Source organism: Notamacropus eugenii, chromosome 4, assembly GCF_028372415.1.
Source record: "Notamacropus eugenii isolate mMacEug1 chromosome 4, mMacEug1.pri_v2, whole genome shotgun sequence".
NCBI lineage: Eukaryota > Metazoa > Chordata > Mammalia > Diprotodontia > Macropodidae > Notamacropus > Notamacropus eugenii.
Genome location: NC_092875.1, coordinates 425,410,301 through 425,422,750, shown reverse-complemented (window position 1 = coordinate 425,422,750; position 12,450 = coordinate 425,410,301). Strand labels below are relative to the sequence as shown.

General features: G+C 37.1%; 1 protein-coding gene across 16 annotated transcripts in view; it reads left to right on the top strand.

The window, feature by feature from the left end:
• The window catches only part of SPEF2 (sperm flagellar 2), a 289,696-nt gene that overhangs the window by 128,539 nt on the left and 148,707 nt on the right, over positions 1-12,450 (top strand). For 14 of the 16 annotated variants that reach the window (XM_072605832.1, XM_072605837.1, XM_072605838.1 and 11 more), the window contains 3 exons: positions 3,658-3,815; positions 4,390-4,545; positions 10,021-10,092. In XM_072605832.1, the coding sequence (XP_072461933.1) occupies positions 3,658-3,815; positions 4,390-4,545; positions 10,021-10,092 (386 nt within the window). The remainder of the gene's footprint in view (positions 1-3,657; positions 3,816-4,389; positions 4,546-10,020; positions 10,093-12,450) is intronic. The other 2 variants (XM_072605826.1, XM_072605823.1) reach the window with 1 other exon arrangement.

Below are 12,450 nucleotides of genomic sequence, written 5' to 3'. Positions count from 1 at the left end.
CACATTTCCCACACACAGCATAACTGGGTAAAGTGTAGGCATGTGGAGAGCTGCATATGGATAAGGCATACCCAAAGGGAGCACACATGGCCAAGGCACAGATGTTGAGCACAATGTCCTCATGCTGCTCCCCTGCAGTTTGCAGTCCCTGCAGGATGCTGCTTTGGTGAACAGGTAGATGGACTCTGCTTCCTAAGACATGTAGGCTTTACTGGATACTGCTGTACTGGATAGTCATCTCCCACTGCTCCACCTATGGCTATCTGTTTCTCAAGGGAAAAGCTAGTACTACCATGCTTTGGCAGCATAAAGACTATAGATAGACTTTGTCTCTTTTAGAAAAGGGAGACATCCTTGCCTGAGAGCCAGCAAAAAGACTCCCCTGTCTTTTTCCTTTAGACTTTTTGGCTGCTGAGCTGCTGTCATCTCCCAGCAAAGAGTCTCAGCCCTGGGCACTGGAATAAACACTCAGGTCCTCCTAATTAACTAAGGTTCTTGTACTTATTTTTTCCCTCTTGGGACTCCCCTTCCAGAGCCTTGAGTCATAGGCCTCACCCTCCATTATAGAGAATATGCTGTGTAATAGACAGTTTTTAGTTTATGAAAGATAGACTACAAGCCAGTCATTGCTATTTGCCAGTGATTATCAGATAGCTGTGGGGCTCTGAGATCTCCATTTCTATTCTGCTATGTAAGATAAAGGATAGAGAAATTGGAGTCTTTGCCATCTTTGTTCCTGGCCTTTTTATATGCAGACATGGCCAATAAAGGCTTGAAAGCAATTTTGCCCCAAAACCTTACAATAGTAACTTTTATAAATCACTGATATATCATGAACTAAATTTTATGTACAAGGGTTGTGTCTCTAAATTTTAAATAAGTAAAAAGTAACACTAAATTGGTTCAATTCATGGTTTGGCAGATGGGGTCCTTGCTGAGGAGTAAGAACTTACATGGAAAATAATTGCATATTCATCAGGATCAAACTTTGAAATCTCTTACATTTAGGATAATTTTCATTACATGAAATTAAAAAAGGTTTTGCACCAACAAAATCAGTGCTGCCAAAATTAGAAGGTGTATTAGCAATCACATTAGCACACAGGGTGGGCTGCTAGCACAGGTTCTTTAATCCGCTTTTCTAAAGGAAAGGCAGCTTCGAAGGGGTCAACAATCTTACTTTAAGCAGTGAGAAAGATACATAAGTAGAGAGAAGTAAGAATCCAGGAGACAGGGCTCCAACTGTCTACACACCAGCCCAGGGAGGACCAATGTCCGAGTTCACAAAGGTGGGGTGGCTCCTTAACAAAGGCTTACCCAGAGTCTCATCTGCATTCTTCCCATGAGTGAGCCCTAAAGCAAACTCTCACCTCAGAATACACACACACACACACACACACACACACATTTTCAACTAATAGGCTTAGAGCCAGAAGGCATCACAACCGCTTGACTCAGTGCCTAATTGGTTTAGTACCAAAAAGCCTTTCTACCAGCAAATATCCTCTTAGGTAAGTTCCTCCCCCAAGGCAATATAAATCTCCCTTAATATATCACCTGGTAGGCTCTGTGTGACTCAGCTGTGAACTGGGCTGCAGATGAAAGCAGTAAGACATCCCCAATTGAAATACCTACCAGGTATTTAAATACCGAGGAACATAGCCCATGTTCCAAGGGAAAAGGGGAACATGTGGTCACATAGGCCTGTTAATGGGCAGGGAAGATATTATGTTCAATTAACCCTACAGAAGGGAAGCAAAAAACTGGGAGGGGGTGATTTACAGTGAGTTTCTGTGATAAAGACCTTATGCCTCAAATATATAGGAAACTCAGTCAAATTTGTAAAAATAAGAGGTAAGTATTGATAAGTGGTCAAAGGATACAAATACATAGTTTTGAGACAGAAATAAAGCTATCTTTACTCATTCAAAAATACTCTAAATCATTATTGATTAGAGAAACACAAATTAAAACAATTCTGAGGTACCACCTCACTAGCTTTTCAGGTTGGCTAACATGATGGAAATGGAAAATGACAAATGTTGGAGGGGTTGTGGAAAAGCAAGAACATTAATGCACTATTTGTGGAGTTGTGAAACCTTCCAACCATTCTGGAGAGCAATTTGGAACTATGCCCAAAGGACTATAAAATTTTGCATATCCTTTGACCCAGCAATACCACTGCTAGGTCTGTATCCCAAAGAAATCAAATAAAAAGGAAAATGACCTACTGTTACAAAAATATTTATAGAAGCTCTTTTTGCGGTGGCACGGAAATGATAATTGATAGGCTCCCCATAATTGAGGAATGGTTGAACAGGTTATGGTATATGAGTATGAAAGAATACCCATAGGCTATAAGAAATGATGAGCAGGATGGTTTTAGAGACCTGGGAAGACTTATATGAACTGATGCTAAATGAAGTGAGAAGAACTAGGAGAACATTGTGCTGTAATAGCAATGCACTTTAATAGCAATGTTTTAACAATGATCAACTGTGAAAGACTTAGCTGCCCTGATTTTTAAAAAATGATCCAATGAAATTGCAAAGGAGTCATGATGAAAAATTCTACCCACCTCTTGAAAGAGAATTGGCAAACTGAGTATAGATTGAAGCATACTTTTTTAACTTTATTTTTCTTGCTTTTTTTAAAAAAAAATTGCTACATGGCTAATATGGAAATATATTTTGCATGACTTCATATGTATAATTGATATCATGTTGCTCACCTTTTCAGTGGGTGATAAGCTGGAAGAAGGAAGAGAAGTTAGAACTCAAAAATTTTCTAAATGAATTCATTTTTAAAAAGAAATGTCTCACACTTAATTAGAATAATAAACTTAAAGTATTTACATGCTATATTATTTTTTTTTAATTGAGACTTTGTTTCCCTAAAAACAGGAGTTGTAGATGAAATCAGTTCCATTCACCCACACTCACTAAATAGCCCTTTAAGGCTAAAAAAGAATGTGAGTCCATATAGGAATCATTTGAGCTACATTAAGACTGTCTATTCTCATGGAAATAGAATAGTTCCCAAAATTGTTCCAAGCTCTCAGTTTCAGGAATACTGAGTTCATTTGCACAATAGCCCAACCAGAGTATCTTGCTGTTTCCCAGGTCTCTTATTTACAACAAAACATATGCAGCACCTTGTAATTATCAGAGAATTAAACTGCTCTGGTAAGTCTGACAGGAATGGTCAGAGTAGTACTTAGCAGTTTTCTGCCCATGTATGTAGACAAAGTCTACACTACTTCGTTGGATTTTTACCTAGCTACAAATAAAATGGTCAAACCATGTTTGAAATGGTGACAAATTCTAATTTCATCTTTTCCATGTATTTTTCAAAAGTATGGAAAAGAAATATATATCACAAGAAAACTGGAAAATGTATTTGTTTCTAACAGTGTTGATCATGTATGAGTATATATATGTACATATATATGTATGTATGTATATGAATATATATATTGCTTCTGATATGAGCATTTCTTTTAGCTTCACATAATGACTTTTTAGGGTTGATTTTTTTCAGGTTAAACAATGGTATTAGTGCTTGTTTCATCTTATCCATCTTTTTTTTTAAAAAGCTGCAGAGTGTAGCTTAAGGAGTATTCAACAAATTAATAACACTGATCTTTTGATGTTGCAGAATTTTGGGTTTCTTGGACAATTGGCCAGAATTGGAGACATGGTTTTCAGAAAAACAAGACATTCTGATCAAAGTCAATGCAGAAGTAGATAAAAGGACTTTATCCACAAAAGTACAAGAGTATTTTATCGCAGAATTGAGGAAAAAGGAAGCTAAAGGTAATTGTCACATTTTAGGACATTACATTAGACCCCAAATGCCTTGCCAGGGCAGAGCATCATGAGACCATCACCTTATTATTTCTGGAAACTATGTGTCACGTAATGGAACCCAAGATGGCATTAACTTTTTTGACTTCATATCATGCCCTGAGACTCACTTCCAGGTTGACAGATGTCCAAGAAAAAGCTGACATTGACTTTGTGCCAACAAAGGAGTCACCTTGAAAAGGTGGAATCAGTACCTCCTTGAGTCTCATAAGCCCATTAGAGTGGGAGGTTTGCTCTTTCTGGCTGATTTGCCAGCCCTCTTTGCCACAGTCTCCACTCACCAAGATACAAAGACCAGTTAGAAGCCACTGATCCCTCAGCAAGAATCCAGAGTCCATATGCCTCTCCACAGAGCCAAAGCCTGCCTACTCAACTCCATGGGAAGTGCCACCATGTTACAGATTAGGAGATTCCCCAGTTCATCCTCACATAATATGTTTGTAATTGTTTTAGGTTGAACAATGTGAACCTGTAACCCCCTAATAAAAAAAAAAAACATTTTTCTATCTGTCCTTTTTTCAAGCTAAAAAGAAACTAGAAGAACAGGAAGCTGAGAGGAAAAAGAAAGAAGAAGCCCCTCCGCCTGAACCTCCACCTCCACCTCCACCTGAACCAGAGAAAGAAAAGGAGCATTCTCCCAAGGAGGCAAAAGGGAAAGGTGGAAAAGGGAAAACTTCAGGTGACTGATGGAATGACTTATAATCCTGATTTTTCATGTCTCATGTTAGGTTTACATTAATAGCCCATTAATCAAAGCCATGCTTCTGACAGCCTCAGCCATCTGAGACGCAGTGACAAACCCAAAGTTATAAAGCCCAGGCATTCTTATTCAGTTCAACAGGCATGACAATACCATAGAACTGCTGACATAAGACTATCTGTAAAATTAGGTAGCCTGCTAGAAACAGCAGTGCACACAGTACAACCAGTCATGACCATTTACAGAGTGGGAATGCAAAGGGATTATAAGAAATAGGCAGAAAAATTCCAACAATCCAGTTATTTGTGAATATTTGATGAAAATGCAAGCAATGTTTCACAACTTAGTGAGGCTGTCAATGTGTTATATATATAGCCCAGTACAATAACTGATGTTTATAATGACCCATAGTTATCAAGAAAAAAGAAAGTTGGATGGTGTTAAGTCTAATGTTAAATAAGGTAGGGGAGTGATATATATTAGAAAGATTTCTTCCAAAATAGTTTTTAAAATTATTTTTGATGCTTAAAATTTTCAGTAAACTTGAAAATCTGCTTTTATTCCTCCATTAACCAATCACTCATTACAAATAGATTCCTAATAGGTTTAAAGAGAATCAGCATGGCAGACTAAACTGAGTCAGAAAGAGTCAGAAAGACCTAGGTTCAACTCCCACCTCTGACATTTACTAGATGTGTGACCATGGGCCAGTTACTTAACTTCTCTGAACTTCTGACAGCATTTCAAGACTTACTGACTGAGATGGGATCTGCTTTGGGGAAAGGGTCTTCACATCTCTGAAATCACAGATCGTGGACAAAATGGCATAATTTAAAAGAACTGTGGTGGGTACTGGGCAAGTAAAAAAATGATTATATCATACTTGCCCATATGGAATCTATAGTCTTATGTAGAACACTCATTTTCCACTGGTATTAGATAAATGAGGTATAGATAATAAATAGATAAAATGTAGATCAGGGAAGGAAATAGTTCCATCCTAAATCACAATTGTGGAAAGTCTTATTTGTTTTCCAGGTGATTATTGTCTTGTAATAACAAAAAAGAACAATATTCTAAAGTCTATTTTTCCAGTTCTGAATCAGGAATATTGTTTTGAATCAGAGCATTCCACAAAAGTCAAATATATTCCATATTTTTCCAAAGACTTTGCTATTTACCATACAGACACAAACGAAAACTCTTTCCAGGTTAAGTCCTTAGAAAGTCTAGTAAAAGAGAGCTGGCCTCTGAAAGTCCAGGCCCTATCTGCAGAAAGTAATAATCCATACATCAGCTCCTGTAAAAATGCAGCCATCTGGTAGTCCCTTTATGAATTCCAAACTGGTTCCTTGAGTGAATTTAAAAGGAAACAGCAGCATTGGCCAAACACCAATTGTCTGCATTCTGGATGACCCTCAAATTAAAAGACAGTGGAAGAATTCCAGAGGGGGCCAGTGTAAATGGCTCCAGGCATCAGTCAGTCAGTCTTAAGGAAGAGCCCAATTCCCAGTGAGTTATGTAGACAAAAGGAATAGCAGAAGGCAACTCTATGAGAAACCCTTTGGAACTGCCCAAAAGAGTAGCGGGACTTTTTTGTGACATTTCCTTCTTTAACTCTGTATGTCTTCTTGAGAGCTGGGTCCCTCCATAGTGTTGCTCTTGCTTGGAGCCACTTGAATACACATTCTGTGCATTTTTCCACTGTTTTTTAAAGGTTGCTGAGGCTGCAGACAGTCGTTGCTTGGTCAATGGCATTGTTCCCTTTCCGATTCTCTGAAGGGACTTGTCTGGATTCCATAAAGGGGTCACCAGGGAAAGTCTCGTTTTTATAATTAGGGTAACACCTTGTAATGAGGTCACTTACTTTCTGTGGCAGCATCCTGGGTTTTCAGAGGTCAGCTCCTTCGCACTTGGAGCTTCTTGAAATACAGAACTGAATTCAGAAATCATTTCTTTCCTGACTTCCTTATGTTAAGACTAGCCATTGATTGATCACACTTACCCATTAACTTAAAAGAATGGGTTATTCTATTTGACCTTTTGTAGATATATTCGACCTTATGCTTTCTTCAATATAAAGAACACCTTTTGGCATTTTTTATTCAAATTTGAGATTGTTCAAATGTAATTCTAGATTTTTTTAAATAATGACTTCTAGGATGAATATTATACATAGCTATTTTCCACTTCTGTGATTTATATATAAGATAAATTCATTGTTTTTTTCCACAATAGTTATACAGTTTCAAATAAAATACTTTAATATAGTCATATTGAAATACTCTATATTATATTGGATACTTATCTTAGATTGGATAGTAAAATTTTATCAAAACTGCAGGGAAGATAAATGAAAAATACCTTGATCTGTACTCGTCCAAAAGAAGGGTACTCTTGAATGACATCAGTGGAAAATTGCAAATAAACAGTGGACTTTTGGGGAAAATTACTCTCCAAACCTGCCTCAGAATTAGTGGCAACAAAACATAAGTCTTTGAAATCCAGATACCAGTAAACCAGACCCACCTTGATCCTTCTCTTGCAAATCCAGAAAATACGGTAATGTTTTATTTTGGAAGCAATGTGTCCCATCTACACCCCAAAGAACTCAATCATTGTACTCTTCTCACATTGGGAGGACATGTTTGATGCAAGCCTAAGATTGATTTCTTACCTGAAGTTATGACCTTTATGACCTCTAGCTAACAGATAGCTCAGTAATTTTCAGAGCTATTCACAGAAGTTTCTACATTGCTGTGGACCCAAAAGACTCCCCAGATTCTCTCTTTTGGACCAAGCTTCTAAATAGGACAGAAAGTCTGGATCTGCATGTCTGTGCGATGGCACTATGTGATGGAGAAGGATCTTCTATCCCACTTCTCCTACCATATAGGGAGGACAAGCCAGAAGGCTTTCCTTCAGACACACTGGAAAACAAGAATCAGTCAAGAAGGATTTATTAAGTACCTACTATGTGCGATGTTGTTAATGTTGAGTCCCTTCAGTTGTATCTGACTCTTCAAGATTCATTTGAGTGTTCTTGGCAAAGATTCTACAGTGCTCTGCCATCTCCTCCTCTGGCTAATTTTATAGATGAGGAACTGAGGCAGACAGGGTTAAGTGACTTACCCAGGGTCATATAACCAATAAGTGTCAGAGGCCATATTTGAATCCGCAAGATGAGTCTTCCAGATTCCAGCATTCTATCCACTATGCCCCCTAGCTGTGCCTATGGATATAAATAATGGTAAAAATCTGATCCCTGTCCTCACAGAGCTCCAAAGGGAGAAAATGTCAAGGTTTTGGTTTCTAGGACATTAACTTAAAAAAGAAAGAGAAATAGAAATGTGTGTCTGTGTGTGTGTGTGGGGGCACGCGCACACACACACACACACACACACACACACACACACATCAATAGATCAATAGCATTAACTAAAGTCCACTAAAATAAAACCAGGCCATTTTCTGCTCACAAAAAGTTTTAGTACTAAAAAGTTACTTTTAGGGAAAAAAGAAGAAATTTCCTAAATAGAATGCTGGCAACTTAGCCGCTCCAAAAAGCAAACTCCAACCCTTATAAGTCTGTTCTTCAACCCAAATTCCTTCTGGTGTTCACTGAAATGATATCACAGTGACTTGGTAATTTTTCTAAGGGCTAGACTGTTGAAATGTGTGATATTTAAGGTAGTCAGTGTTTGCACACACGTCACAAACCTTTCTTTAGTTCTCAGTTTCAGCTTGAATGGTTGTGCGCTACAGAGGATAGAAATTTCTGAACGTGTGATAAGATGATAGCCATGATCCTATGATTCCTCTGCACATATCCTAGAACTGTGTGAATTTATGCATATGTACATGTATGTACTATACACATACACATGTATTCTTTTATTTCCATGTTCAATTAATGGCTTTAAGCACTGCACAATTATTGGTAAAATAATGATTTTTTTCCCTACAGTAAAGTAAGGATATTTGTTTTATTGGAATGAAAAGTCAATTATCAACAAATTATCAACAAAACCTTAAAAATTAGCTTTTATTGCACAAATATTAAAACTCATAGGCATGACCCCAACATCTTCTCCCTTCTCAATTTCCATCCCCAATACCTCAGTAGGAATTGAGAAACACTGTAGAGATAGAGATTAAGAGGAGAATCAGAGGTTTTCAAAGACTGCCTAGAATTGGGAGGTAAGCAATGTGTTTAGAGTAGCCATAAATAAGCAGGAGGCTACTTTTTTCAGACTTAGGGCTCAAGCTGCAGCCACCATGCCACCCTTAAAGCTTTACTCTTAGGCAGCGGTACCTACACATTTGTCTAAGTCAACCAGAAACTAAATGGTAGTTCTTATTCTTTCTAACACAATTCAGTCTTAAACTTTTAAGTTTGTTTACAACCTTTGAAAAAATGTACTCTTGAATTCTCAACATTGCAGGAACAATAAATCTGTTTTTGCTTCAAAGAGTGAGTGTACCTGTCTTTTTCTTTCTCCCTGAATAAGGACAGGGATAGTGCTAGATCCTTTAAAAAAAAAAAAGTGTGGATGTGTTCTTCTCCAAAGGCATCATTGTGCCTTGAGGCAATTTTTCATTTGATCAAAGGAAAATAGTGTATATTAGCATTAGAGATGTTTTCTTAACAGTACAACTAAGTAGAGTATCCTAAAAATAAATATAGGGCAGCTCTTCTGAAATGAGCTCTCGATGGAGATTTCTAGCCTTTGTTGACCCACTGGATGGCTTTCATGTAAATAATGAAAAATCTTCCTAAAGAAGTAGCTGCTGTAACTTAAAACCAAAGGTCACCTCTGACTACCAAACATGCTCCCTTCTGACATCCAGACTCAACTTGTTAAGGCAGAAAGAAATAAACCAACCACTGCAGAGACAGAGGAGAGAGTGGGGGAGTGGTTGGAGAAGGAAAGAAAACTGCTGAGTACACAAAGGAAGTGATCCCCAGTAGGAAGCAGATTTGTGCTGCCCTTCCCAGCTCCTTTAGCCTTAACTTCCTGAATGTCTTTGGTTTTGTGCTCCTCCTTCTACTGCCTCATTTGGGTCCTCATGTAAATCTGAAAGGGTCTTGTGTGGGAATTCAAAGCAGTTGACACAAAGCTGGCTGCTACGGATTAGTTAGTCAATCCCACCAAAGGTCTGGGTTTAGAAACAAATTTAGAAATACAACAAAATTTCAGTATTCAACCTGAATCCATACTTTTTTTTGCATAGCAAAATGCTGTGGCAACATAATTGCTGCCAATGAACTAAAATTCAACCCATAGTTCTTTTCTTTTGATTTTCATTGCCATCTATGTATGTTTTGTACCAGTACCACCATGTAACAGGCTCACTATGATAAGTGACATTTAAATGTTTGATAATATCACAGAACATTTTTTAAGACCCTTGAGTGATATTTATGTGTTGACTTTATTGAATTTTATCTAGAAGCTGGTAAAACACAGTCTCCTCCTAAAGAAGGAAAAGGAAAGAAAGGTGAAACTTCTCCCAAAGGCAAAGGTACAACAGTTAAACTTAGTTAAATTAGTTCTGCATTTTATAACTATGTCACTGAATAGACTTTTGGTATTAGTGTACATTGTGTGTATTTACCATGCAGTTATGAATAATAGGCAGATGTGAGAAAATGTTTAGGTTAACTTTCCTCAAACCCCCCACCTCCATGCACATTCATTTTTTTTCTTTTAACAAGCATTTATTTTTTTTCTCTCTCTGACCTCCCATTGAGAAAAGGGAGAAAATGGAGGGAAAAAACCTTTCAACAAATATGCAAAGTCAAAGGAAATAAATGCTCCCATTGACAAGGCCCATTTTACCAAGCAAAATTTAAGATGCCTGTTTTCAACACTTGTGTTGAAACTACTGTCGCAACAAATTGATTGAACTTTGAAGTACAGTCATATCTCCACAAAACCATTTTTAGTAGTGTGTTCTGAAATGTTGATGCATTAGATTTCCCTTTTACTAAATGGCGCTGTTAGCAATAGAAATGTAATCCGGCTTGTTCTTTGTATTTTTTGTGTCAAGCTTTCGTAGTCTGGTGAAGCTTATGGAACCTTTCTCAGAGTTGCATTTATAAAGTCATGAAAATAAAAAGACCTAATTTTACAAAAAAAATAAATCATATTAAAATATATACTAAAAAATTTTAGTGGAGGTTAAGCAATTTTGGCTCTTGTCCCATCTTTGCCATACCACTAGCCAGTTTTTCTCAACAACTTCTTTACTGAGTATTTTCCTTCTCTTGTGCTTTGTTACCCTGGATTTATCAGTACTTGAAAGGAATCTATTTACAAAGGTCCTAGGGGAGAGGATCATCCTCAAAATTTAAAATTGTTTCATGTATAATCTGTGGCTAAAGTACTGAGACTGATTTCCATAAATCCTGCAAGGCAATTGGTCACAAAGTTAAGTGTCAGGACTGAGATTTGAACCCAGGCTTCAGGAGTCTACAGGAAACTCCACCAAGTTGAATGATGTTTTTAGGAGATCACATCATGTACCCTCTTTCTCTGCAGTTACAGAGATATCTCATTTGAAATGTGTAATAGTTTAGATAGGATCCAGGCTGCTGTTTATCTTCTCTTCATTGTCTCTGGAGAAAGGACTTAGTAAGCAAACGATAGAAAGCAAGATTAAAGGTAAGTGTTTAACTGCTGAGGAGGAGAAAAAATTGGGTTTCTTAAAAGTACTTGGAATAACCAATCTCAGTTCTAGGGAAACTTAGGATGAGGCACAATTCCTTCTTTCTAGTAAAGAGGAGGGATACTGTAGATGTGGATATAAAAGACAAGTTAACAAAGGTATATATACATATATAGATCTGCATGTACATATCAGATCTATACATACATGACAAATGTGTACATACATATGTATGTATACATGTATGCATATGTATGTATGTACAGATGTCATGTACCCTTCTGTTGACTTGTTTTTGTCTTCCTTGTGCATACTACAAGACAAAAATTCCTTTGATTGCTTGTGGATCGTGCTAAGGAAGCCCCATATTACTCTGACTTTAACAGGGGTGTCATTTATGAAGCCAGGCATTTCAAATAATCTCTTTAACCACCATAGAGAGGCCTTCCTCAAGTTAGATTTTTGGACCTGTCTTTAATGCACACCCTTAATGTGCATATGTCTCAACATTCTTGGTCTTCCTTGATATTAATAATCACAGAACCGTCAAACCAAGTTATCTCTATTTTCAGCCATGCAGGAATCTTATGATTTTAACATTGGTGGAAGAAACAGCCAATTTGGAAAGCACTTTTAAGACTGGTTTGCCTTACTAAGCCAAATGCTTTTAAAATTTTTTGGTATTAAGGTAATTTTTGGTTATTTTTGTGATTTATTCATCTTTTCTCATTGCAATAACTTTTTTTAGGACTCTAAAAATAAAAGTGAGAATAAGGTGTCTGGTTTTATTAAGAAGTATTCTGTTATCTCAGCAAACATTCTTTTGGTCTTAAATGCTTTGAATTATGTTAAAGAAAAAAACTTATGTTTTCATTCTATTTTAAAAATTTTAATGAAACTGCATTATAATTCATCATACAGTTTCTGAATTTATGTCATCATTTGGTTCTACTTATATTTATCATTGTTCTTATTATCTTAGTTCCTATATCTATTGATCTGATTTAATATAGAGAGGCCATATGACTTAGTGAATAAGTAGAGTGCTACCCCCAGAGTCAGACAGACCTCAAGATCTCCAGCCCCTCCTCTGACCCCTGCTGCCTGTGTGAACATGAGTACTTGTCAGTGGAGTGGGGAATTCCCAAGGCTGTCAACTGAAGAACAGTTGATAATCACAATTAATCATAGGTGTTCCTTATTAATTTTACC